At 42.1% G+C, this 27,562-nt stretch overlaps 2 protein-coding genes and 1 long non-coding RNA gene across 10 annotated transcripts in view; 2 read left to right on the plus strand and 1 right to left on the minus strand.

The window, feature by feature from the left end:
* TAF1A (TATA-box binding protein associated factor, RNA polymerase I subunit A) overlaps window positions 1-6,052 on the plus strand; it is a 35,154-nt gene extending 29,102 nt beyond the window's left edge. For 6 of the 7 annotated variants that reach the window (XM_020885917.2, XM_020885914.2, XM_020885912.2 and 3 more), the window contains one exon: window positions 2,428-2,890. In XM_020885917.2, the coding sequence (XP_020741576.1) occupies window positions 2,428-2,540 (113 nt within the window). In that variant the 3' untranslated portion in view covers window positions 2,541-2,890. Of the gene's footprint in view, window positions 1-2,427; window positions 2,891-3,234 lie in introns of those variants that run through there. The other variant, XM_070474486.1, reaches the window with a different exon arrangement.
* Window positions 1-25,024, minus strand: LOC139037526 (uncharacterized). 2 transcript variants are annotated; one of them, XR_011490406.1, is made up of 4 exons: window positions 24,733-25,024; window positions 24,356-24,503; window positions 8,847-11,946; window positions 6,731-7,765 (listed from the first exon to the last, which is right to left on the minus strand). It is a non-coding gene; the product is annotated as an uncharacterized lncRNA (long non-coding RNA). The 2 variants fall into 2 exon arrangements; XR_011490405.1 differs by having other exon boundaries at window positions 1-11,946; window positions 24,733-25,003.
* The window catches only part of HHIPL2 (HHIP like 2), a 26,181-nt gene continuing 7,647 nt past the window's right edge, over window positions 9,029-27,562 (plus strand). The window contains exons 1-6 of the mRNA XM_070474485.1: window positions 9,029-9,349; window positions 13,745-14,397; window positions 15,255-15,398; window positions 17,417-17,748; window positions 19,268-19,394; window positions 24,070-24,215. Coding sequence (XP_070330586.1) covers window positions 9,029-9,349; window positions 13,745-14,397; window positions 15,255-15,398; window positions 17,417-17,748; window positions 19,268-19,394; window positions 24,070-24,215 — 1,723 coding nt within the window. The remainder of the gene's footprint in view (window positions 9,350-13,744; window positions 14,398-15,254; window positions 15,399-17,416; window positions 17,749-19,267; window positions 19,395-24,069; window positions 24,216-27,562) is intronic.

A 27,562-nucleotide genomic window follows, 5' to 3' on the forward strand; every position in this document is an offset into this window, starting at 1 on the left:
TAAATAGAAAAATATTCTTTATTGATTTCATTTTTAAATGATACTTTTATGTTCTATTAACTTCCCTGTTCCTGTAACCGTGAGTCATTTCTTCCCATATGAAAAGAAAAACATACCTCCTATTAACTTAGCTAAAAATTTTCTTAAAGGGAAATTGATCTTTTCTTTGGGGAGAATCTTGGCTGTTAAAACTCTAACCTGCTTTCTACCACTGAAATATGGAAAGGTAGCCAGTACTGAAATGAGACTTGTCCATCTTGTCCAGAGATGAAGAAAGGAACCTCACGGTGGCCATAAGTAAGCACTCTGTGGCCAGGGAATTTAAAGTGCTCTAAAGAGATTCTTCAGGTCGGTTTAGATATAGTTTGAGCTAATTTGGAATTTGCATTAGTATTCTCAGTTAATGTTTCATATGGTTACTAAGATTAACCAGATGCTGATTTTGTGGGAGGGAAGGGGTTAATAAACACGAGTGTAGTTTTAAAAATTTCTCCCTGATATACTGACAAGACACAAAAATGTGATTTGGACTGTGATTTCCAACTTTATGAGTATAAAGGTTTCTAGTACAGATACCAAAATGTACCTGTGTTTGAGCGGGGTCTAAAGACCTGGGTTAACTTTCCAATTCTGTCCCTTACTCGCTGCATCACTTAGGCCAAGCAGGTAGCCTTTGGGAGCCTTCTGTGTGAGATGGGCAGTGTAACAGCTGCCTGATTTGCTTACAGGATTGTTGTAAGCATCACACGAAGCTCACGTTAAAGTGCTGCATGAGTTCTAAAGTATCCTGTGAATATCAGGCATAAAATGCCTAAGAGTGGGCTCACTGCTGCTTCCTTCAGGGTGTGAGTGTGGGGGTTAAGTCAGTCTGTCAGGAGCTGAGCTGGGTTTTGTTCTTGGTCCGGTTACCCTCCTTACACCCTGGATTTGAACTCCCGCCATCATCTGCCTTTGCTCTGTGCTCGGAGCAGGGTGTCGGGGCTGCCCTTCCTCCCATGGGCCACTCGAGGCGACCAGGCCCACTCCTCCCTGGAGGGGCCTTTCCCTCCTGGCCGTCCAGGCTGCTCGGCTGTCATGTGACTTCAGCTCGGGTGGGCTTGAAGTTAGGAGATTGTAGTTTATTTGGCTTTTTCTCTGTGTTACGATGGGAGCAAAGTTCTTTCCAGCTTTCTATATTCTAGACAGAAGCAGAAATCTGTATTTTGTTTTTGCTAAAGTGGCAGATACATTTAGAAGCACAAATTATTAACACTGCATACACCACTGCTTCCCAGCTAACAAAATATTAGCAAGTCTCACATACTATTTTCAGGGATAATAAACTCATTACTCTAGGTACAATATATATCCTAGCAATTTCCAGGAAAGATGAATAGATGCAAGCTGAGACTGTAATAATGTTAATTTTTTATATGTGATTTATGGTCTCATTTATTAAATAGAAAATCCCTTATAATACTCGGCTTATATTTTTCTTACAGGAATTTGACTCATGTCTCTCAGATACTTAACTAGTGATCCTCTTAGCACTGTAAGAGTATGAATAGCAGGTAGAAAGTCTGATGAGCACCTTTGGCAGAGCTCCTTGATCACCTCTGGCTGCCTGCTAGATGGTGGGAATGAGAGATAAGTTTTGATCTCTTCTAACCTAGATTGTCTGTCCTAATTCTTCACATCAAGGTTTTCTACAGAAGACTTTCTAATTGTTACAGATACCTCTGTGACTGTTTGACCAAGTTGTCATTGAGAAGGAAGCTATTGTAGTTTGCTTCTGGAGAAGGCTTATTTAATATATGAATGTGATATGCATGGGCTTCCCTGGTAGCTCCTGCAGTGCAGGAGACCCTGGTTCAATTCCTGGTTTGGGAAGTTCCCCTGGAGAAGGGATAGACTGCCTACTCCAGTATTCTTGGGCTTCCCTGGTGGCTCAGATGGTAAAGAATATGCCTGCAATGTCGGAGACCTGAGTTCGATCCCTGGGTTGGGAAGGTCCCCTGGAGGAGGGCATGGCAACCCCCTCCAGTATTCTTGCCTGGAGAATCCTCATGGACAGAGGAGCCTGGTGGGGTGCAGTCCATGGGTTCGCAAAGAGTCAGACATGACTGAACAACTAAGCAGAGTACAGTATGATATGCGTATCAGCTTAACTACGGTTGGGGAGGGAAGGTAGAAAACAAGCTAAAGTATATGCTTTAATCATGATGCATCCGAAGTATTTTTGTAGGTAGGAAGCAGTCCATTTCCCTGGTGACAGTGCTGAGAATGAGCTTAGACATATCTGCATTGATAATACAAATCCATCTGTTTATATCCATCAGTGTGCCAGAGTTGAAGCAGAATTTTTACAATGTAGAAAAGCACCTGAAGGATTTGGTTAAGTGTTAAAACTTTTTGTTTATTTTGCCTTGATTTTTTTTTTTTTTTTAGGTTGTAAATATTTTCGGTATGTATCAAAGCAAGATCATCAAGTGTTAAAGAAGAAAATGAAGCAGATGAAGAAATCAGTGAAAAAATACAGCATTGTAAATTCAGGACTCTGATACTGAATTTTAGTTATTTCAGATTAGTAGCTACAGAGTAGTAATTCAGTGATAGTTTTAAGTGTATTTATTTATTTGGTATTTTAAGGAAGTAGTTTATTTGACTACAAAAAGTTTGTATATTTTTTTATATATTTTTTTACTATCAGTTATAGCTAGAGGAAGAGTCTCATTTGTTCTTTGTAAATACATTTTTCCCTTTTGTACTATTAAATGTTACATTAAGTAATAATTCAAATAAAAATATATTTGTTTAATCTGAGAATATAGCACTACAGCAGTTACTGCAGTTTGCAGCTAATTTGCCTCTGACAGTTGTGTAATAAAATATAACTTGTGGGACTATTAAATGAACTTGTATTCTTCTAGATGTTAAATGATCCACGTTAGGTTGAACACCATGAAGAATAAATTGGTGATCAGTTCTGTTGAGGAAACAGAAGAATTTAGAAGAGGACTCCTCCCCTTTCTCTTTTGGTAATGAGACATGGCAGTGTGGGGCTAAGTGACCTCTGGTAGAGAGGGACCTTTGACTCTAGAGGACTCGTTTCGGCCAGAGAGGGTAGAAGGTCTGCTTGCTTTCAGCTGGCACTGGCCTAACTTTAAAGCACTCCAGCTCTGTTGGGCCACTTGTTTCCCTGGCACAGCAGTCAGACATGCTCTAGAACTGCTGTGTCCCTCTGCTCTCTCTTAGAGACCAGCTGCAGGAGTGGATGGCTGGACAGTGGAGAAACAGTGTGAGAGCATCACACAGGAAGCCCAGTGGGGAAGATTCGCTCAGATGCCAAGAACGACTTTCCTGGAATATGAGTGTTTTATAACACGTTGTAGTAATCGTTGGAGTAAGTGCTTCTTCAAAACTGTCTTGGCTCATGTACATTTACTGTTCAGATAACTAGTATTTGAGTTCCTCGAAGGCTCCCTAACCTCAGGGCAAGTCCAATATTCAGATGGCAAACCACACATTTCTCCCATTGGCTTATGTGTGTGATCATACACTCAAAGTCCTGTTTTCTGCTGCTATTTCCTCACTAAGCTTGAAAGCGAAAGCATTAGTCTCTCAATTGTGTCTGACTCTTTGTGACCCTATAGACTGTAGCCCACCAGGCTCTTCTGTCCATGGGACTTCCCAGGTGAGAATACTGGAGTGGGTTGCCATTTCCTTCTCCAGGGGATCTTCCTGACCCAGGGATTGAACCCCGGCTCTCCTGCATTGCAGACAGATTCCTTATCATCTAAGCCACCATGGAAGCCCACTCTTGGCTTATATTCCTACTAATTTCAAACCGTCCATGAGAAAATTAGGAGACAAATTACACTTTGTCAGTAATTTAACTTGATATTTTATACTTCATAAATGACCATCAACAAATAACTACCCAACCTTATACTATGTATGTCAGACAAGCAGGTGCCCAACAGAACCAAAGTAAAGCAAGTGAAAGCTACCAGTGACCCTGGTTGGCTTTACCACTGGGAGGCCATGCTTGGGTGGTACAGGAGTTCCATATCGGATTAACCCTGTAGGGATGTCCACATCCCATCTACTCTCTGATACCTTTAGTCAAAAGCTCTGAAATAGGATTTATGAATTCTCCTGATCTCTAGCAGGATGGAGGTGAGAATGAAAGAGAAATGAGTACATATGGTTATCAAATGTTTGTATCTCATTATGCAATGAGAGCAGTGTGAATCAACTGAAAATTTCTTAAGCCCACTAAAAGCCAGTTTCATGAATAATAATGGCTAAAGTTTATCAAGCACTTTGGGCTTCATATTTTATCATCTCATCACTGTGAGATGATCCTATGAACTATCTTCTATCTTACCAAGAAGGAAAGTGGGGTAGTCAGAGATTAAGTAACTTACCCAAGGTCACAGCTAGTAGGTGTTGGCATCAGGACTCTAAATCAATCAGCGTAGTTCCAAAGATCACAGACTGCCTGTGGTATGTGTACCGCCTACCAGGTTAGTCAGTGTTTATAGTCACCTGCAGAGCCCTGAGCTAGGGATCAGGGAAAAGAATACAGGGGAACCATCGCCTTTCCCGTCTCCTGGGCATGGAAGGTTCCCTCTCTGTCCTCACCAATCCCTCCCCTGCAGCCTGTTGTCAGGTCACCGCATTGTTTAATGATCTTTGTACATCTGTCGTTCTCAGTAGTATGTTATCTGGGCTTCCCTGGTGGTTCAGACAGTAAAGAATCCACCTGCAATGCAGGATACCTAGGTTTGATCCTTGGGTCTGGAAGATCCCCTGGAGAAGGGAATGGTAACCCACTCCAGTATTCTTGCATGGGAAATCCCATGGACAGAGAAGCCTGGCAGAATACAGTCCAGGGGTTGCAAAGGGTCGGACATGACTGAGTGATTAACACTAATACTCTCCATATCACCAACACCTAACAGGATTTCTGGCTTATTAAATATTGAATAGAACTGAATGAACACTTATGAAAGTTATTGACTGAGTGTGCCTGTACCATAGGCAGTAGTATTTTGGTGAATTTCTGCTAAGTACAGACCTCAAGAGACTTAGGTTTGAATGCTGGGTTTATCATAAGCTTTCATAGTTTCTTTACCTATAGAATAGAGACAAGTAAAATTATTGCTATATTTAAAAAAACCCAACTTTTATACATCATGATGGAGTGAGCAATATCTGGGCTATAACTTGGAACACCTAAATTTTTGTGCCATCTTTTTCCTTCACCTAAAGCATGACCCAAAATGTTTCATGGAATCTGAGACTGAAGTCACTTGTCTGTACATTGGTAATGGAATATCTGCCCTGTTTAACTAATAGAGTTATTGTGAAGATCACCTGAGATGAAGTGAGAAAATGGTTCATACACTATAATACATAATACAAATAAGAGTTATTAATACTTTCCCTAAGCTCAAACACACCTGCTCATTTTCAGCTTGTTAGAGAAAGCCGATGCCAGAGAAAGCAGTAAACGTTGTATGAGAGGTTACTGAGCTGGAACACTGCTTTTTATGTTTTTTCTATTCTATTCCATGACCTGATTCTGAGATAAACACCAGATTCTTAACCTCATTTTTAAAAGGCACTTGTCTTATGAAACATCATGTGCATGCCAGTGTGTGGGTGCATATATATATATTTTATATATATATAATGATATATTGAAATCCTAACCCTCAGTACCTCAGAATGTGACTTTATTTGGAGGTCGGGTCTTTACGGAGGTAATCAAGTTAAAATAGGATCATTAAAGTGAACGCTAATCTGACTGATTTCTTTATGAAAAAGGGAAATTTGGACACAGACATGCACAGAGAAAGAAAGTCATGTGAACACAATGACAGAAATCAGGGTGATGTATCTATAAAGAATGTAGAACACTGCTGGTAAACCCTGAAAAGCTAAGGGAGGGGCGTGGGCCAGATTCTCCCTCCTGCCCCTTAGAAGGAAACCCACCTTGCCGACACCTTGATCTCAGACTTCCAGTCTCCTGAGCTGTGAAACAATAAATGCTTGTTGTTGAAGACCCCCAGTTTGTGGTACTTTTTTATAGCAGCCCTAGCAAACTAATACAGTAATTTTTAGAAAATACCATGTTTGCTTCAAAAGTGAGAGCTAAAGTAATTTCAGATACTTGGTCTGGGCCCTGTCGTGGTTCCAGGTTTATCTCCTAGGCTTACCTCACAGTCGGAAACTGGTGTCCATTCTTCCCACCTGTACCTTCAATACCCTGCTCAACCTTTATGATTTTTTCCTTCATTCCCTCAAGCCTGATGTCATCTCTTCCTCCTTGGAATCCTCTAGCAGTTTGTTCCTTCCTTATTATCTCAATATAATGCGCCTTGTATTATTTAGACACTTATTTTAACGTTTCTTCTCAGAGAATAAACTTCTTGAAAAAGTTTACTTCATGCATCAGTTTTCTGTTCAACATTCCTCTTCCAGTATAATCCTTTGCACATAATCATAAAAACCTACCGAATTGACACTGAGACATTTGTTATAAGATTAATTACTGCATCATTATTATATAACCAAACATATCATGTAATTATATCTAAAATATTATGCAGTCCCACTTGAAACATTGCATATTTTAATAATCAGAAATTCATGCTGTCATTAATTCTGATGGGACCTGCAAACCAATCTTTCCCTGCTAATTTTATAATCACTGCCCCAAACAGTAAGATCCAACTTGAACTTAACATAGATTTGTGTTTAATTATGTATAAGTTTTTTAATGTTTAGCCATAATTCTGTAAACAGAATCATTAAAATTATTTTCCAAAAAGGAGGCATTCCTTTGGACTCAGTTTTTTTTTCCTGGCAAAAGGAAAACTGACACAAACGTCAGTAAAGAATCAAAAAGTACTCTTAGGTCCTACATGGAATGAGAGAATGCATTCATTCTCGTACATTACAGGGCAGCTGGTCCCCTCCCACTTCTGAGAAGGTCTCAGGGCTGTGAATTCACTGGCTGAGGTTGGTCCAAGAGCAGTTCCTCCCTCCCAAGGCTTCCCAAGTGATGACATTATCTGACCTTTGAGCAAACAACCCTGTGGAATCAGCACAGTTCCAATGAATTACAGATGCTGTGTTATGTATGTTTTAAAAAGTGACATTCAACAAAGTATGATATTGAGCCATACCCATGGGAGAGCAGGGCTGTGCTGGGGAGTCATTCTAATGAGTTCCTCTTCTTGACTTTTCTCATGGTTATAAAAACATAGTTTAAAAGCTACTCTGGGCTTTCATAATCCAAAGCATCGTGAGCACAGACTTGGCTAGACTGAGGCTCAGTGTCCCTTCTTGGTGATGCTCTGGCAAAGGCTCTTGGTGGTAAAGGGGGTGCCAGATGGGGAGCCCTCCTCCATCCAGAAGAATCTTTGACTTCATCTGCATTTCAGAGGGCAGTATTTGCCAGTAAGGACATTTCAGGGTGGAGTGAACTTGTGGAAAAAACCCAAAGGAAAGTGAGCTTAGGTACCAAATGTCTCCTGTGAGCCTCAACTCCTGTTCATGCCTCCATTTGGGGTTGAGTTTTGGATTCTGTGTACTTCATCACACATTCAAGAAATATTTGTCAAAGACCCATTATGTGTAAGGGACATGTATAAAGCAAAACTTGCTCGGTCGCGTCCAGCTCTTTCTGACCCTGTGGACTGTAGCTCGCCAGACTCCTCCATCCATGGAAATCTCCAGGCAACAACACTGGGCTGGATTGCCATTTCCTTCTCTGATAAAGCAAAATGTGTATTAGTATTCATCAGTGCTAATGTTGAAACACATGCTAAGTGAGGAGGGCTGCCCCCCCAAAAATACAGATTTGGCAAAAATAACCCAGATACTCTGTGCTTCCTGATGAAACCATCCCAAAGAGTCCTTGCTGATGCCTTGTTTACACTAGGTGTGAACCTCTCCTTTTCCTTCCCCATCTCTTTTTTTCAGTTTTATTGAGCTATAGAACTAGATGTTTGAGGTATACAGCATAATAATTGGACTTCCATACATCATGAAATGATGCCCACGATAAATTCAGTGATGATCCATCATCTCATATAGATACAAAGTTAAGGAAATAGGAAAAAATTTTTTTCTTGTGATGAGAATTCAAGGATGACTCTTTGAACAACTTTCATATAAAACATATAGGTGTTAATTTTATTTATCATATTGTACATTACGTCCCTAGTATTTGTATTATAAGGAGGAAGTTTGTACCTTTTGACTGTCTTTATCCAATTCCTCATCCCCCCCATAACCATAAATCTGATCTCTTTTTTTGTGAGTTTGTTTTTGAAATATATTTATCTACATACAACACTATGTTAGTTCCTTTTACATAACGTAGTGATTTCCATACATTCCAAAATGATCACCATGATAGTTATGACTCACCATCTCCTCTTGATTTGTGGAATGTCCTGTCTTCCTACCCCTCAGAATACATACCTTTCTGGGTCTCAGGAACTGCAGGGCCCCACTGCCTGCCCCTCCTCGCCTCCGTCTTCCCGGATCCCCACCCCAGTTCCCCGTGTTGCTGTTGGCACAAAAGGCGCGTTGGAACACCGCCTTCCAATGTGCTGTCCAGGACCATGTCCTGTGTGCTGTTCTTGGAGTTCCTGATTGCTCAGCTTGGGAACGGGGCTGTAAACAAAGTGGGAATTTCCCATAGGAATTCTTTGCAGTTTTAATAAACTCAGTTCATCTGCCGTGGGCTTCACTGTACCTTTCTGCTGGCACCTGGATAACTACACTGGCCAGCAGGCTGTACAGTTTCCTGTTTAGGGGACTGGAAGGGACCGGACGCTGCTCACCGCTTTCACAGGAGACAGCGGTCCAGCTCCCAGAAGGGACATGGCTCAGAAACCACCTCAGTGAACCTTCAGAGGAGAGAAGAGAAGGAAGGAAGAAAAACAGCGAGGGCGGGAGTGAGGGAACCAGCCAGGAGCAGGAAGCCAGCCTGAACAGGCAGTAGCCGGAGTGTCCCTAGGGCAAGATGCTCAGAAGGTCCATTCCTAGGGGTAGTTGGAGTTGGTGGACCCCCTGGCTCCTTACCTCTCCTCGAATTTTCTGTCTCAGCCTCATAGTCTTGTTGGGCCAGGGAGGGCTGCTGCAGGGACACCCCCAGTGCCTGGACTACCGGCCCCCCTTCCAGCCCCTCCAGCATCTTGAGTTCTGCTCTGATTACGAGTCCTTCGGCTGCTGTGACCAGCATAAGGACCACCGCATCGCTGCCCGGTACTGGGACATCATGGAATACTTCGACCTAAAGGGCCACGAGCTGTGCGGCGGTTACATTAAAGACATCCTTTGCCAGGTAGGCCTGAGCAGGAGCCCTGAGGGAAGGTGAGGGGGCCAACTTTGGAGGCTGGATTCCAGTCCCAACTGATAGGATGTTGGGTTGGCTGGTGAGGGTCTTGGGGGGAGGCTCTTTGGGTGCCCAGCCCTTGAGAGAGACTCACCTGTGGCTGCCTTCACCTGGGGTTCTCTGGACCGGCACACTGAGGTGGAGTTTGGTTCCTCAAGCTCTCCCTCCGGGGTTCTGCAGGCCCTGGTGTCTTATTCACAGAGCTCTGGGGACAGCTGCAGTCTGGAACCTCCCTGCAGGGCTCTGAGAGCTGTGAGCTCCCGTGGGTGCTCACGGAGCGTGTGGACAGAGTGGTGGCATCTGTTGGGATGCAGTCCTCGGCTGGGTCATTTGCACCAGGGGCTCTCTGGTGTGATGAGGGGGGCTCTCCCCAGCTTTCCGAACCTGGCCTGGGAGAGCTTCAAGCTGCTCAGTGGCAATTACTCAGAGGTTCTGCTTCTCCCGGCTCTCCAGTGGCCAAAACCCACATCCCTGGCAGAAGACACCTCTGTAGGGCTCAGCCTGAACCCATGTCGGATGCTGGCTGTGGACACTGACTTTGTGGGAAGAGGGGTTCAGGGGTGCTGGGGAGAGTCTAGTTGGAGGGCAGATGAAAGAGGCTGCCATGAGGAGGAGCGCTCCAGTGATGGGTTGGGGGTGAGACAGTAAATCCAGGCAGATTGGAGACCCTCCCGGGCATGTCAGTGCAATTACTTGGCTCTCTCACTGTGATCCCAGAGCCAGCTGGCCACCCCACCTCCCCGTGCAGTGAATGGAACAGAACCCAGCCCAGAAGCCAGCCACCTGGGGAGGCATCGCCCCGGGCTGTCCTCTCTCACCTCGGGCTCCACCCTTTAGCTGTTTCCTGGAGAATTAACTCTGAGATAACCATCCGAGCAGAAACCCGGCTCTTATGAGCAACGCTGAGACTCCATTTCTGGATGAAGTCCCCAGATAAAAATGTCTCCTCCCTCCCTCCCTCCTTCCTTCCCCTTCCCTATTGCATGAGGTTTCAGAAAGCCAAATTCAGCAGCTCTCCTCTTTCAGGGATTTGAGGAATAAGAATAACCTACGCATCTTCATAAAGGAAAAGAATATGAAAAAGAATATACATATGCATAACTGGATCACTTTGCTATAGAGCAGAAATTAACACCACATCGTAAATCAACTATGCTTCAACAAAATTGAAAACAGGGAATACCCTGGTGGCTCAGTGGTAAAGAATCCGCCTGCTAATGCAGGAGACACGGGTCCAGTCTCCGATCTGGGAAGACCCTACTTACCGCAGAGCCATCTCTGCACCACAACTATTGAGTCTGTGCTCTAGAGCTGGGCAGTGGAAACTACTGAGCCCACGCACCCTAGAGCCTGTGCTCTGCAACAAGAGAAGGCACAGCAGTGAGAAACCTGCACACCACAACTAGAGAGTGGCCCCCGCTCTCGGCAGCTAGAGAAAAGCCTGTGCAGCAAGGAGGACTGAGCACAGTGAAAAATAAGTACATAATTTTAAAAAATGCAAAGCAAAACAAAAACAATGACTTACATGCATCTATTAATATTTATGAAAATTCACAATTTAAATTTCTTCTCCCTCTTTCTTCCCCAAAATTGTACTATGTTCCCAGCAATGATTCTGCAGGCAGCTATTAGGACCCCCATTTTACTCATGAGGTTTTTTTAAAAATAACATTTATGTATTTAGTTGCGGCATGTGGGATCTAGTTCCATGACCAGAGATCGACCCCAGGCTCCCTACACTAGGAGCAGGGAGTCTCAGCCACTGGACTACCAGGGAAGTCCCAGAATTAGGAGTTTTGGTAGCTCAGCTGGTAAAGAATCCACCTGCAATGCAGGAGACCCCAGTTCGATCCCTGGGTTTCAAAGATCCCCTGGAGAAAGGAATGGCTACCCACTCCAGTATTCTGGCCTGGAGATATTCCATAGACTACTATCTGTGGGGTTGCAAAGAGTCAGACATGACTGAGTGACTTTCACTTTCACTATCAAGGTCAAAGAGTGCTGCACAAATCCAGAGGCTCAGACTCCAAGGCTCATGCCCTTTTGATCACACCATGCCAAAGTCAACTTACAACAGCCCTGGCCGATCCACTAACTGGTTCCCTGACCTGGGGCAAGCATAAGAACCAGCAGGACAGCGACTTTGGGCATCTCAGCAGCCCCAGGGCAGAGACAGTGCCTGGCACCTAGGAGAGAGTGTTCCTGGGCCTTTGTTTTCTAAGACGGAAATGATAGTTCCTGAGCCGATTGAGTAGAGGCAACTGTGCAGATTCTAAATGATGCCTAACAGTGTGCCGTGCACGTGCTTACTTGTCCATAGCCTCCTCTGTTCCCGGGTATTTCATTCTTACTTTTGTCTTCCGTCTCTCTTCTTTCCATTCCCCAGAAGTGGACAGGTCAGTCAGGTGGGACTCAGAGCAGTTCATCTGGCTTTTTGTCAGCAGCTCTGATAAGTCTCCTAAATGGAAACAGCTCTGGGAGAGATGCTGTGAATCCCTGGGCTCGCTCTTCTGCTCTTCCCGATAAAAGCCTGCTGCTCTGCAAATCTACAACCAGGGTTGAAATAAGAAAGAATGGGGAACTCAACCTATCTGAGAAATGCTGCTGATCCCTCTCTCAGGTGATGAGAGAACAGACGTGAATGAGACAGCCCGTGCTGGCAGGTGTCAGGGGAGGCATCCGTGATCAGAAGTAGGTTCCAGAGTAGACCGTGCCCTACTCCACGGCCCCAGCCACCCCCTTTAAACTGGGCTTTCTGGGCTTCCTTGGTGGTCCAGTGGTTAAGAATCTGCCTGCCAATGCAGGGGGCATGAGTTCAATCCCTGGTCCAGGAAGATTCCACACGCAGCAGGGCAACTAAGCCCATGCGCCACAGCTACTGAGCCCACGCACCTTAGAGCCCGTGATGAGAGAGACACCTCCGCAGTGGGAAGTCCACGCACCACCACGAGAGAGTAGCCCCTACGCACCCAACTAAAGAAAAGCCCACGCAGCAACGGAGACCCAGCGCAGCCAAAAATTAACAAAACAAAGCAAATAAAAACGGGCCTTTCTTACTTTCCTGATCGCAGTTGCCTCTGCCTTTCATCACTATTGAAAGTTGACTGTCAGCCTACAATTTCTGTTTTCCTCCTAGAAAACTCTATGACTTAGGGAGGTCTGACTAATGGGTACTCCTTTGTTCACAGTCCTTGTATATTTGTAAAGAGCAGTTGTATGGCCCCACAGCCACAATTTAAATTTGTGTAGCTCCCAGCATGGCGCTGTGTATATATTAAACACTTTAATATTTTTAACAAATAAGGGAAGAAATCATTACATGCCTAATCTCTGGGGATGATACATTGCATGTCATTTTGATAATTTTAGTTTTAAATCATAAAATATTTTGAATGGAACTTCCCTAGTAGTGGTTGGGACTTTGTTTTTCCACTGCAGGGGGTATGGGTTCCATTCCTGGTTGGGGAACTAGGATCCCATACACTGCACATCTGCACAGTGTGGGAAAATTTTTTTTTAACATATGGAAAAGCACAGAAAAATTAAATAATTAACATGACAGATTCTAGTGCCTCAGATGTAAAGAATCTGCCTGCAGTGTGTGAAATGTGGGAGACCCGGGTTCTATCCAGCATCGGGAATATCCCCTGGAGAAGAGAATGGCAACCCACTCCAGTATTCTTGCCTGGAGAATTCCATGGACAGAGGAGCCTAGCAGGCTACAGTTCATGCGGTCAGAGTCGGATATGACTTAGTGACTCACACAGATCCAATACTGAGATTTAGCAAACGTAAAACTTCTGCCACACTGATTCAGATATGCATAAAGAAATTAAATCTTACAGATACAGCACTTATAATTTTAAAAAAGGGAAAGATGGAGACATTTGGTACTACCTCTTTTTTTTTTAATTAAAAAATTGATCATTTAACAAAACTCTATATGTCGAGAACAAAGTTATAGGAAATCCAAGAGAATTTCCTCCCCTTTCTGCTTTCCAGGAGCATTAACTGGGTAGAAAATGTGGGTCCCAAAGAAGAGCTTTCTTTTTCAGTAGTTGGTAACAGGAGCTCCAGAATCCCGGTTCTTCCCCAGACCTGTTTCCCCTCTTTTTGCTAAAAACATAAAGTTGATTAGAACATCCACACAGGTATGACTTTAAAAAATTAAAATAAGTATATTGCATCAAGAAGGAAATACTTTTCTAATAAAATCAAAGCGAAGTCAAGGTTTAAAAACTCTTAAAAAAAAAAAAAAAAGTCAAATCCTTGGAAAGAGAAAAATTGGTTCCAGCCCTACCATGGCCAGTCTGCCTGGGGGCTGAGGCTGCTCTTCTTTTCCAGGAGTGCTCGCCCTACGCAGCCCACCTCTATGATGCTGAGAACCCGCGCACGCCCCTCCGGAACCTTCCTGGCCTCTGCTCTGACTACTGTTTTGCATTCCACTCGAACTGCCACTCCGCTATCGCCCTGCTGACCAACGACCGCCGCCTCCAGGAATCCCCCGGAAAGGATGGCACACGCTTCTGCCACCTCCTCAACCTTCCCGACAAGGACTACTGCTTCCCCAACATCCTGAGGAGAGACCATCTCAACCGCAACCTGGGGGTGGTGGCCGAGGACCCTCGGGGCTGCCTGCAGCTCTGCTTGGCCGAGGTGGCCAACGGGCTGAGGAACCCGGTCTCCATGGTCCACGCTGGGGACGGCACCCACCGCTTCTTCGTGGCCGAGCAGGTGGGCGTGGTGTGGGTCTATCTGCCTGATGGGAGTCGCCTGGAACAACCCTTCTTGGACCTCAAGAGCCTCGTGCTGACCACCCCCTGGATTGGGGACGAGAGAGGCTTTTTGGGGTTGGCTTTTCATCCCCGATTCCGCCGCAACCGGAAGTTCTACATTTATTATTCATGTCTGGGCAAGAAGAGGGTAGAAAAGATCCGGATTAGTGAGATGAAGGTTTCTCGGGCTGATCCCAACAAAGCCGATCCCAAATCAGAGAGGTGAGGCATACGCATGAAAATCTGCAACTGTGTGCTGTGTTGAAAAATATTGCCAGTCGGTGCTCTGAGATGAGATAGTGGAACTTTCCTGGGTTTAGATCTACTAGCTTATAATGATGACAAGAGTCATTGCTGATTAGTGGGGTTAACCCAAGTTACAATCTTGAGTGGATGGTCTTCATAACTATAACCACCCATCTTTAAAATTACCTAGAACCATGCTTGCTTGATTTTATAGAGGGTAAGCAAAGGCCAGAGGCCATGAGGGTTTGAGAAATGATTTTAGATAATATCCACATTAAATATAACAGTAGCCTCTGATTATTGTGTCACCATTAGATCTCAGACCTTTTATCTTGAGCATGGGAATTCCCATCCTCTCTGGAAAGCTTGACACAAGATAATTAAGCCTGGTCAGATGAAGGGCCCGGCTCTAACCGACCCTAAGCTCATGCTCTTTTGCTCCACCATTCCACCCTTTTTTTCCTACTCCATTCTGCCTTGTCTCGCTTTTCCCATACAGACAGGTTTAGAGGTTGAAAAGAGCGTGAAGAAGTGATAGACTAACCCCTGCTAGATTGTCCAAAGGAAGGGACTGGGGGTTCTTGTAGAGCCGAGAGTAAGGCTGAGCACTAGAAAAGGGTGATGGTTACCCTGCTGTGTCTACAGCTCGTGAAGTCAGGATGTGAAAGAAAAATGATCCATGACGGGAGTCATACTAGGAAGCAAGGGGTGTCCCAGAGCTACTGAGCTACCTGTTTTGTGGTCCTTGGCTGGCTTGGACCAGTCAATTTCTGGATTTCTCAAGAGGATGCTGTATCAGCTTTCATCAAAGCATGGTTTCTTTTTCCTTTCAGGGTCATTTTGGAGATAGAAGAACCAGCCTCAAATCATAATGGTGGACAACTTCTTTTTGGCCTAGATGGCTATATGTACATATTCACTGGGGATGGAGGACAGGCTGGGGATCCCTTCGGCAAATTTGGAAATGCTCAGAACAAGTAAGCTGGATGCAGGCTTGCCCTGGTATAATGTTTTTGCTGAGATGGAATCTGCAGAGGGTCAAACCCAACTCATTTACTGCAAGATGTAGTTTCCCCTGTTGACACAATGGGTAGAACATTTGGTTTTCTTTTCTTGTTTTTTTTTTCTCTTAATATTTACTTGGAACATTTATTTATTTGGCAACCTTGGGTCTTATGTGGGATTGTTCACTGCAACTCTCAGTCTCTCTAGTTGTGGCATGTGGGCTTAGTTGTCCTGTGAAATGTGGGATCTTAGTTCCCTGACCAGGGATCGAACCTATGCCCCCTGCATTGGAAGGTGGATTCTTAACCATTGGACCACCAGAGAAATTCTGTCCTATACTTTTCAGGCATAATATATTTTTATAATTAATATTATGGATGTTCAACATGACTCTCAGAGGGCCATATAAAGATGAATTCAAGATTTTTAATATATATGAGCAGGACATTATTTACTATGCCATGATCTGACCATCTAGTTCAATTCAGCTCAACAATATTATTGATTACTGTGTTCCAGGCACTGTGTCTCATGTGAAGATACATGAGTAGTTAGTTAATGAGACTAACAGAAGCAACAACAATGTATTTTGTTGCTTACTGGGTGTCCAATGCTGGTCTAAATACCTTATGTTTATTTGAGCACATAATTCTGACAGCCACAAGGGCCAAAATTTTAATCTCTTTTTTTGGTTGATGTATTCCCAGCCCCTAGAATAGTGCCTGGCAGTGGTGTCATGCCATATATACATTTGGAATGAATGGATCCTATGAAGTATAGGTATTATGACAACCATTTTACAGACAAGATAATAGAGGCAGAGAGGAGTGAAGTAATCTATCCAAGGTCACACAGAGAGTAAGTGGCAGAACCAGAATTCAAACTCAGAAAATCCAGCGAGGCTATGCCATCTAGAGGAAGGTCACGTGGTCCTTCTGCCCTTTGTACCCAGCAAGCATGTGGCTCTCATTATTCCTAATAATAAAAATATTAGGGTTGATAATAATAAAGAGGTTGCATTTGTTGAGTGCTGACTGTATGTCAGAAACTGCATGACATGCTATATGCACACTAACCCATTTAACCCTTACATCGCAACCAACTGCAAGGCAGTATTACTTTCCCCTGCTTAACAGAGCAGGAAACGGAGGCTCAGAGACCACAGTCATCAGCAGACCTGCTCAAAAGCCTCTGTTCTTTCTACTGACCACATTGTTACATGAGGAAGAATAGAATCACCCTCCTTTAAAAAATTCATAGTATTATACCAAACCTGAGAGAAACCACCCCATTATAAAAGCAGAAAAATTGAAGCTGCAACTTGCTCAGTGTCACATGGACCAGGACTACATCAAACTTTTGCCTAGTAGATCTCTTTGAGTCAAAAATTGGAAAGTCTTAACTATATATATATACACACACACACACACACACACACACATATATGTGTGTGTGTGTGTGTGTGTGTATTATCTCCCAATGTAATTCTTGGTTCTCAGTTGAGATCCACTCTCAGTAGACTCTCTTGGGCCATCTCCTCTACTTCTGAGATGTTTTATTTTATTTAGAATACGTAACCTGAGATCCACTCTCTTAAAAAATTTAAGTGTGTACAGTATTGTTAATTGTGGGGAAAATATACAGTGGGTCTCTGGTACTTACTACTTTTGCATACAAATGGCCAACAAGTACACGAAAAGGTGCTCAGTGTCATTAATCATCAGGAAAATGCAAGTCAAAACCGCAGTGAGATATCACCTCACACCTGTTAGAATGACTATCATAAAAAGTCAAAGGACAAGTGTGGGCAGGATGTGGAGAAATTTGAACCTCTGTATACTGTTGGTGGGAATGCAAAATGTACAGTGCAGCAGCTATGGAAAACATTATGGAGACTCTTCAAAGAATTTTAAATAGAACTAGCATATGACCCAGCAATCTCACATCTTCATATTTCTCCTGTTCCTGTTTTTGGCCTTCTTCCTTTCAGAAGTTCCCTGCTGGGGAAAGTGTTAAGGATTGATGTGAATGGGGCCGGCTCAGGTGGCAAGCGGTACCGAGTGCCCGTGGACAATCCATTTGTTTCTGAGCCAGGGGCCCATCCCGCCATCTACGCCTACGGGGTCAGAAACATGTGGCGCTGTGCCGTGGACCGAGGGGACCCCGTCACGCGCCAGGGCCGAGGTCGGATGTTCTGTGGGGACGTGGGACAGAACCGGTTTGAAGAAGTTGACATCATTGTTAAAGGTGGAAACTATGGCTGGAGGGCAAAGGAGGGGTTTGAATGTTACGACAAAAAGCTCTGTCAAAATGCCTCTTTGGGTAAGTGAGGAGCCCTCATTTCTGGAGTGAATTGAATGAGTTGCGGGTGGAGATGGGAGAATAAAACCTGGGCCTGGCTTGTGCTGCAGGTCCTTATAGTGCCTTTGTTTGTCTCCTGTGGGATCATGCTGTCAGAGTGGCCCTCTAGCCAGTGGCTCCTGAAACTCTGGGCATTTCTTGTTAACTAATGAATTGAATCCTGGGTGGATTGGGGGTGTGGTGGGATTGACCTAGGAATCTATATTCCAAATAAGTTACTCACATGGTTTTCAGGCATACAATTTTGAACCATCCTCAAAGGAAAATATGTGGCTGTATATTTTTACTTGGAACTGCCACTGAAATGATATCCCATATATGGTCCCTAAACATCAGCAATCAAGGTATGCTTTAGAAACTCCATCTGGCTTAAAATTCTAATTTTCTGACTTTATCACCATTGCTTGGTCTTTTTGTCCTTCTGTTGCTGAACTCACGTTCAGTTGCATGTTACTTAGGAATCCAATACTGAGAGACAAGTGTTGACTACAAGGAAAGATAGCTTTACTGAGGAAGCTGGCAATCCTGGGGGGAAGGTGGACTTGTGTCCCAAAGAACCAATTTCCCCTTGTTAATCAGGGGAAGAATTTTAAATGGGAGTTTCAGGGGCATATAGGTGGAGGGAGAGAGCTACGTAGGACAGGATAGCCATCTCTGACACTTTTCTTGAAATTGGTCATGCGGGGTGGTCTGATCAAAGTTATCTTGGTTGTTTTAAGTATAGTTAATCTTTAGTTCCAGGGTTGCTTTGTTTCCATTTCCTAGAGGCCAGTTCTTGGAACTGGAAGATGGAGCAGTTTATGTTATGGCTACAGTCTGGCCATCATGTAGTTAACTTCTTCCACCTGGTGGGAGTTTCATTATAATACTGCTCAAAGGACATGGCTCAGTATATATCTATAGACTCTGAGGTCTTTGATTTAGTTTAATTAAAGGTCCTTGATTCAGTTTAATGACTAAATTATTTTTATTTTGTTCTATTTGACTATTTTCCTTGCTTCTGTATTTTTTCATTCCTCTGATTAAATTTATTCTTTGGCTAAAGTTTTTCTATAGACAAAAGGCAGGTGGAGGACAGGTGATGGTCTGTCCTGAGAAGGTCTCATAGGGTCCTGCTCCATTACACTATGTTTCAAAGCAGTCATCCAGGTCCTCACAATATTCCAAATCCTAAACCTGAGTATCTGCCATATTGACCTGGGGGAAAAATTTAAGGGTGTGGATTTCCAGGTCACTGCCCCACAGGTGGGGGAACTTTAGGTTTCCTCTCTGCTTTCTGAGGCCAGTCAAATGGGAATCTCACAAATATCATGGCTGGTCTGTTGAGAAGATAAACATGATTTACTTGGCTTTCTGTCTTCCCAAAGACCAAGAGATGAAACATTTTCCACTCAGCAAGGCAATTGATTTTAAAAACTGCCTTCTTCCTCCTTGAAGCTCCCAGGTTTAGCTATGACACTTTCTCCTTGTCCCTGGACAGACGATATTCTGCCAATCTATGCTTATGGCCATGCAGTGGGCAAGTCGGTCACTGGAGGCTACGTCTACCGTGGATGTGAATCACCAAATCTCAATGGTCTCTACATCTTTGGGGACTTCATGAGTGGGTAAGGAAGGATTGATGTCCCCTCTCTCTTTTTCAACATTTTAATTGGAGTACAAATTGCATATCACAATATTCAATGTCTTAACAGTGTGGCTATATAGTTTTACAAATGTATACCCTTGTATTAAGACTAATTGTATCAAGATGAAGAACATTTCTGTCACTGTAGAAGGTTGCTTCTTGCCTATTGCCTGTCAGTATACCAGACCTTTCTCCCCACTGCCCCCACATTAGCCAGAGATAACCACTCTCGTCACAGATGCTTTTTCCATTGAATAATGTCTGTGAAATTTGTGAATGCTTTTGCATGTATCAGTAGTTTGTCTCTTTTATTGCTTTATAGCATTCAATTGCATGAATATGCCAGAGTTTATTCATTTATTTTCCTGTTGATGGATGTTTTGGCTGTCCCCAGTTTGGGGGGATTGTGAATAAAACTGCTGCAAAATTTTCTAGTTTTCAGTGTAAAAGGTCTTGGGCATCTAAGTATTTCATAGTGTTTGATGCTATGTTGAATGTTGCTATATATTACATATACATATATACATACATATATATATAAAACAAGTATAATATATATTCAACATATATATTAATTCATAACTAATTTCTTATTAGTTCTAGTGACTTTTTTGTTTATTCTATTGGATTTTCTATGTAGAAAATAATTTTGCTATGAATATGGATACCTTTATTTTTTTTTCCTGAATTGGAAGCCTTTTATTATTTTTTTATTGATTTGTTGCTTCATTTTAACCTTTAGTACAATGTTGGATAGAAGTGAGGGAAAGCATTTGATTTTTTACCAATAAGATAGATGCTGTCAGCTGTGTTTTGTGTATGTCCTTTATCAGATTGAGGACATTTCCTTCAATTCCTAGTCTGCTGAGAGTTTGTATTAGGTATGATGTTGCATTTTGTCATATGCGTCTTTGCATCTAGTGAGAGAATCATGAGGCTCTTTCATTTTTAGTTTGTTAATATGGTGAATTGCACTGGTGGATTTTTTTTTTTTATCACTAAAGCAATCTTGCATTCCTGGAATAAAAATATCACTTGGTCATGTTGTACTTGATTAAAATATTGTTTTTGTTTTAATATATTGTTGAATTCAACTTGCTAATGTGTTTGGAATGTTTGCATCTGTGCTCATGAAGAAACAGATGAGCTGTAGTTTTCCTTTCTTATAATACCTTTGTCAGATTTTGGCCTCAGGTTAATGTGAGCTTTATAAAATGAGTTAAAGAGTATTTCCTTTTCTTTAATTATCTGGACTAATTTGTGTAAAACGTGTTTCTTCCTTCCAAGTGAAGCCATCTAGATCTGATGTTTAATGGTAGATGACCATTTTAATGGTAGTTGGGCCCTGTTTTTTGATCCATTCTGACAATCTCTATCTTTTAATTGGTACATTTAGATCATTGACATTCAAAGATATCATTGCTATGGTTGAAAATGATATCTACCATACTCACTACTCTTCTATTTTTTGATATTGTTCTTTGTTCCTACTTTTTATTCTACTCTTTTTCTGCCTTTTACAGATTTAATTGAACATTTTATTTGATTCCATTTTCTCTCCTTTGTTAGCATACTGATCATACTATTTTTTGAAATCTTTTTTAAGGAGTTGCTTAGAGTTTGCCATATACATTTACAACTAAGCTAAATCCACTTTCAAACAACATTACAAAACCTCGTGGGTAGTCCGTGTTTTGTAATAATAAAATAATCCTACTTCCTCCATTTTGTCCCTTATATCATTGTTATCATTCATTTCACTTATATATAAGCATATATAATAATTATAACAGTGATATATAATAATTATTAACATAACATTTTGTAATTTAATAATACTATTACTTTATATATAAGCATACAAAATTAAATACATTGTTGCTATTAGTATATTGAACTAACTTCTATCTGTTAGACCAGTAAAGAATAAAAAAATAAAAGTTTTTATTTTTACCTTCATCTATTCCTTCTTTGCTACTCTTTCTTTCTTTATATAGATTTGAGTTTCTGACCAATATTATTTTTCTTCTCTCAAAAGAACGTCGTTTAACATTTCTTGCAAGGGAGATGGACTGGCAACAAATTCCCTCAATTTTTGTTTGTCTGAGAAAGTCTTTATTTGTCCTTCATTTTTGAAATATAATTTCACCAGGTACGGGTTGGTGACTTTTTTCTCTAAACATTTTAAATATTTCACTCTGCATTCTTCTTGCTTGCATGGTTTCTGAAGAGAAGTTTAACACAGCTTTTATTTTTGTTCTTCTATGCTTAAAGTGATGCCCCTCCACCCCCAGCTTCTTTTGAGATTTTCTTTTTCTTTATGTCTGATTTTCTGTAGTTTGAATAAGCGATGCCTATAAGTAATTTTTAAAGAATTTATCCTGCTTGGTATTCTCTGAGCTTCCCAGATTTGTGGTTTGATATCTAACAGTAATTCTGGGAAATTGTAAAGAATTATTGTTTCCAATATTTCTTCTCTTCTCTTTCTTTTCCCTTTGATATTCCTGTTATACTTTTGTTACAACTTTAGTAGTTGCTTCACTTTTCTTTAATGTTTTGTTCTTTCTTTTGGTCAGTCTTTTTTCTCTTTGCTTTCCAGTCTGGAGGTTTCTACTGAGATATTCACAAACTCAGATTCTTTCTTCAGCCATGTTCAGTCTACTAATAAGCCTGTCAAAGCATTTTTTATTTAAATTACGGTGTTTTTGGTCTCTAGCATTTCTTTTTGATTCTTTCTTAGAGTTTACTTATCTCTGCTCACATTGTTCTTGCATGCTGTCTGCTTTGTCCTTAAGAGCCCTTCACAGTTGTTTTAAATTCTGAATCTAATTATTTCAACATCCCATGCCACATCCAAATCTGGTTGTGATACTTGTTCTGTTTCGTCAAACTATGTTTTTTTGCCTTGTAATTTTTTTCCTGTTTGCCAGATATGATGCACTGGGTAAAAGAAACTGCTGTAAATTGGTCTTTAGCAAAGCGGTGGTGATGTGTGGGGGAGAGGAAGTGTTCTAGTCTTATGATTAGGTCTGAGTTTTTTAGTGAGCCTGTGCCTCTGGGCTGTGAACTTCATCAGTGTTTCTCAGAAGCCCCCCTGCCTCCATACACATTTAGGTGGGACAGGATGGCTAGAGTTGGGTAGAGTTAGGTACTTCCTTTCCCCAGGTCTGTGAGGTTCTGATAACATCCTGGCAGGTTAGTCTCTGGTTATTTCTCCTGAGGACAGACATTTGATAAGAGAAACAGAAAGCACTGGTGTATTTCAAAATGATTCCTTTCCCCCTCCTCCTGCTGGAAGCACAAGCAGATTTTTCCTGATATTTATTTTGGGAAACTGGTCAAGCTCCTGGAGGTAAAACTCACAGAAGTGTGGGGACCTTAGATGACTGGGCACCCCTGTCTAACTCACACTTTGCCCATATAGAACTTCTAGCAATTTGTCAATTACAGGTTAGGTTTTCCAACCCCAGAACTGATACCTGTGAAGGTTTGTGCTTGTGGTTTTCTGTAAGTTGTGATTCTTATCTGCCTGCTTGTCTCTCCAATGTTGGGGGCAGTGGTTTTCCCTGTGACCTCACTTCTCTTATGAATCTAAGAATAGTTGTTGATTTTTCAGTCTTTTGCTTATTTTAGGATGGTGTGCCAACTTCCAAGCTTCTTACTTGCTGGACCAGAAACCAGAAGTCCTCTGAAGTGTTCCTTGTGGAGTCTTTTAAATACAAATTCAGTTTCTTTAATAGATATAGGCTTGTTGTTTAGACACTAAATCGTGTCTGACTCTTTTTGACCAATGAACTGTAGCCTGCCAGGCTTCACTGTCCATGGGATTTCCCAGGCAAGGATATTGCACTGGGTTGCCATTTCCTTCTCCAGACACAGGCTACTCAGCTTGTTTCTTTCTGAGTGAGTCTTTGTAGTCTGCCTGTCAAGGAATTTGTCAGATCTTTGGGATTTAATTGTTCTTTATGTTTTTCCCATAACTTCTACCCACCATTTCACCCCCACACATAACAGATATGCAGTGATTTTTAATTGAATCATATGCACTAGAATTACTGGGGGTTGAGCATCTCTGTTTCTATAAAACTTTTCAGCTGATACCCCTGGTTACCCAATTTTCTCTGCCTTTTCTTCTAAAAACCTTCTTTTAGTTCAGATAGATGACAGTGGAATATGAAGTAACATCTGCTACTCTACAGACATAACAGTAATAATATCTACTGGTTTTGAGTCCTTACTGTATGCTAAGCACATTGGTAATATATGAATATTTACATATATTATCTTATTTAACCTTAACAATTCTTGCCTATAGTAAATTCTCTTCCTATCCACCATTTTATAGATAAGAAAACTGAGGCTTAGAGATGATAAGCAACTAGCCAGCTAATAAAAATTAGTCTTTTGTGGTGGTACAACCTTCACACGACACCAAACTCCTCTTGTAATAGCAAATGAACTTCCCCATCTAGGGCAAGAGGGTGTCAGAAATATCTCTGATGTAGCTTTTTTGATTCCTAAGGGAGGTTAGTTATTGATCTCCTATGGGAGACTCAGTCCTAGTATTCCAGGATTCCCAGATTCTAGGAGGAAAAAAATATCCTGCCGGGTAGAAATATGGATTCCTAAAATATAAGGTTTTGCTTTTCATCTAGTCGACTTATGGCTTTGCAGGAAGATAGAAAAACCAAGAAATGGAAGAAACAGGACATTTGCCTGGGCAGCACTGAGTCCTGTGCCTTCCCGGGGCTGATCAGTGCACATAGCAAGTTTATCATCTCCTTTGCTGAAGATGAAGCAGGTAACAAATGTTAACTGTTTATTGTCTTTCTGGTTCCTGGACCTTAGATAATCACAGACATTGTAAACCGAACATTTATGTTGTTGTTTAGTCGCTAAGTCATGTTTGACTGTTTTGCAAGCCCGTGGACTGTAGCTCACCAGGCTCCTCTGTCCATGAGATCTCCCAGGCAAGAATACAGGAGTGGGTCACCATTTCCTTCTCCAGGGGATCTTCCTGACCCAGAAATCAAACTTGCGTCTCCTCCTTGGCAGGTGGATTCTTTACCACTGAGCCACCTGGGAAGCCCTAAACATTTATATAATAATTATCATTGCTGTTGTTATTATTACTCTTATTATTTAAATAGAAACTACCACTTCTCCCATTTTCACTATCGGCCACCTTTTATAATGAACTGGATACTGTTCTAGGCACTTCACATTTTAAAATCTTATTTAGTAATCACAACACCCCCATAATGTGATTATTTTGCTTATTTCACCAGTGAGGAAACAGACTGACTATGCCAACTTACCCCTTCTTGGCTGGCTTACAGCTCACTGTGCAGGTAGTCCAAGGTCTGCACTCGGGTCTGTTCAGTCCTTTGACTATGAAGGAGGCGCTTGTGTTCTTCCTCCCTAATTCTGTTCTAATCTGTGATTATACAAACGTAGACAGAGCCAACAGTGGGTATTTATCCTGCTGGTGTTGCCTGGGAGAAAGTACCTCTGATGATCAGCCTCTGGCTGGGCTGGACTCTTGCTGATCCTGCCCGGAGTTTGTTAGGCAACTTCTGTGAATGAACAAGGGAGAATTTCTTTCTTGAGAGATCTGGGAAAAGGGTAGACAGCTAGGTAGGAGGCTACACACTAGAGCCATTAGGCATATGTTAAGGGCATCAGCAGAGCAAGGCATTTGTGCACATATGCGAGAGAGAGGTGAAGGGGAAGAGACAGGGACTTAGCGCTAATAAATATTCACTCTGTGTTGACTTATACGGGTGGGATGGTGGGGGTGGGAGGAAGATTCAAGAGGGCAGGGATACACACACACACACACACACACACATATGCATATATACACACACACACATACACACATATACATACACACACATATACATACACACACATGTATATACATATACACACACACAAACACACACACACATATACACACACACATAAACACACACACATATACATATATACACACACATACACACACATACATATATACACACACACACACATATACATACACACATATACATATATATACACACACACATATACACACACACACATATATACACACACATACACACCTATATACACACACATACACACACATATACACACACACATATACACACACATAGACACACACACACATACACACACACATATACAAACACACACATATACACACACATATATACACACACACATATATACACACACACATATACACACACACATAAATATATATACTTACACACATATAGAAACACACACACAAATATATATACACACATATACACACACACATAAATATATATACATACACATACACACACATATGCACACACACATAAATACATACACACACATATACACACACATACACACACACATGCACACACACACATAAATATATACACATACATACTTATAGCTGATTCACAGCTTCCGTGGTGGCTCAGACATTAAAGAATCTACCTGCAATGTGGGAGATCCGAGTTCGATTCCTGGATTCAGAACATCTCCTGGAGAAGGAAATGGCAACGTACTCTTGCCTGGAGAATTCCATGGACAGAGGAGCCTGGTGGGCTACAGTCCATGGGGTTGCAAACAGTCAGACATGACTAGGCGCCCCACGCTTTCACTTTCACAGCTGATTCACACTACTGTGCAGCAGAAGCTAACACGACATTGTCAAGCAATTATCTTCCAATTTTAAAAAATATAAACTAAAAGGGATAACCAACAAGGACCTACTGTTTAGCACAGGGATCCCTGCTCACTGTGGCAGCCTGGATGGGAGGGAGCTTAGGGGAGGATACATGCATGTATGTGCATGGCTGAGGCCCTTGCTGTTCACTGGAAACTATCAATACTATTAATTGGCTCAACACCAGTATAAAATAAAAAGTTAAAACAAAACAAAACAAAAAAATCCCCATACAAAACAAACAATAACAACAAAAATATCCTCAAATTTTGCACTCAGAAAATGAAGTTTTAATTTGAGCTTTATATAAGTTATGTGTCATTTTGAAAGTTAAAGGTTTATTTTGTTTACATAAGTGGTGACAAGGCCTGTGATCCTTCCGGTATTTGGCATTGCATCTAGCCATGCTCTGAGGCATGGAAGAGAACAAAATGATCTCTTAGGGGTCCCTTCCAGACACAGGACTCTCTACAAGTGTTCACTGGAGCCTTGAAGGTTTCTTCGATGTTTGGTTTCTTTCCACGCTGAGCCACGGGTGGCTGTACAACAGCTTCACTTGAGTGGGACATAAAGAAAGCCAGTCAGCATCTGCACCCTTCCTCTCAGCTAGCTTATGTTTTTTTAATTATTAACTAAAAAAATTTTTTTTGTCCATGCCATATGGCATATAGGATTTTAGTTCTCTGGCCAGGGATCAAACCTGCACGCCCTGCATTGGAAGTGAGGAGTCTTAACCACTGTACTGCCAGGGAAATCCTCAAATAGCTTGTGAATAGATAGTTTGAGATGAATATTTTATAGAAGCAGATGATATTTTGGAAAATTTAAGCATTCTTAATAGAGAAAAGTCTTTGTGAGTTCCAAATTGGAAGTCCAAACATACGAAAAAGGGGCGAAACCAGAGGCTGGCACGTTCAGTGGAAAGTGGATGATGTAAATGAATGTCAGCCACAGGCCATGGTGGGGCCTCTCCCCTGCTGGTGCCCCAAGGAGGCTGGAGTGCCCAGAGCCTGGAGACCCCTGGAGGGAGCCTGCCCGGGGCACCCGGGCTGCCACGTTCTGTGGCTTGTTCCTTTGCAGGAGGCCACAGAAAAGCCAGGTTTTGGTGGTTTGGTTTGTTGAGCCCATTGACTCCTTACAGGAGAAAACAAGGCAGTTTTTGAACACCACTCAGTACATCTGGCAAACAAAAGTGTCCTTGGCTGAATTTGATGCAGTGGACTTGCCAAGGTGTTCCCAAGCCAGACTTTGCCCAAGGGCAGCCCTAAAACCAGGGTGGCTGTTCCCAAGGCAAATTACTTCCTTCAGAGTTGCATACTTTTATATTTTTGCAAATGATTCAGATTTTCTGCGTGTGTCATAGTCTTTCCCATTATTGACATATTTAGAACCGAGTGTGATAAACCCCATTT

This window comes from Odocoileus virginianus, chromosome 11 (assembly GCF_023699985.2).
Source record: "Odocoileus virginianus isolate 20LAN1187 ecotype Illinois chromosome 11, Ovbor_1.2, whole genome shotgun sequence".
NCBI lineage: Eukaryota > Metazoa > Chordata > Mammalia > Artiodactyla > Cervidae > Odocoileus > Odocoileus virginianus.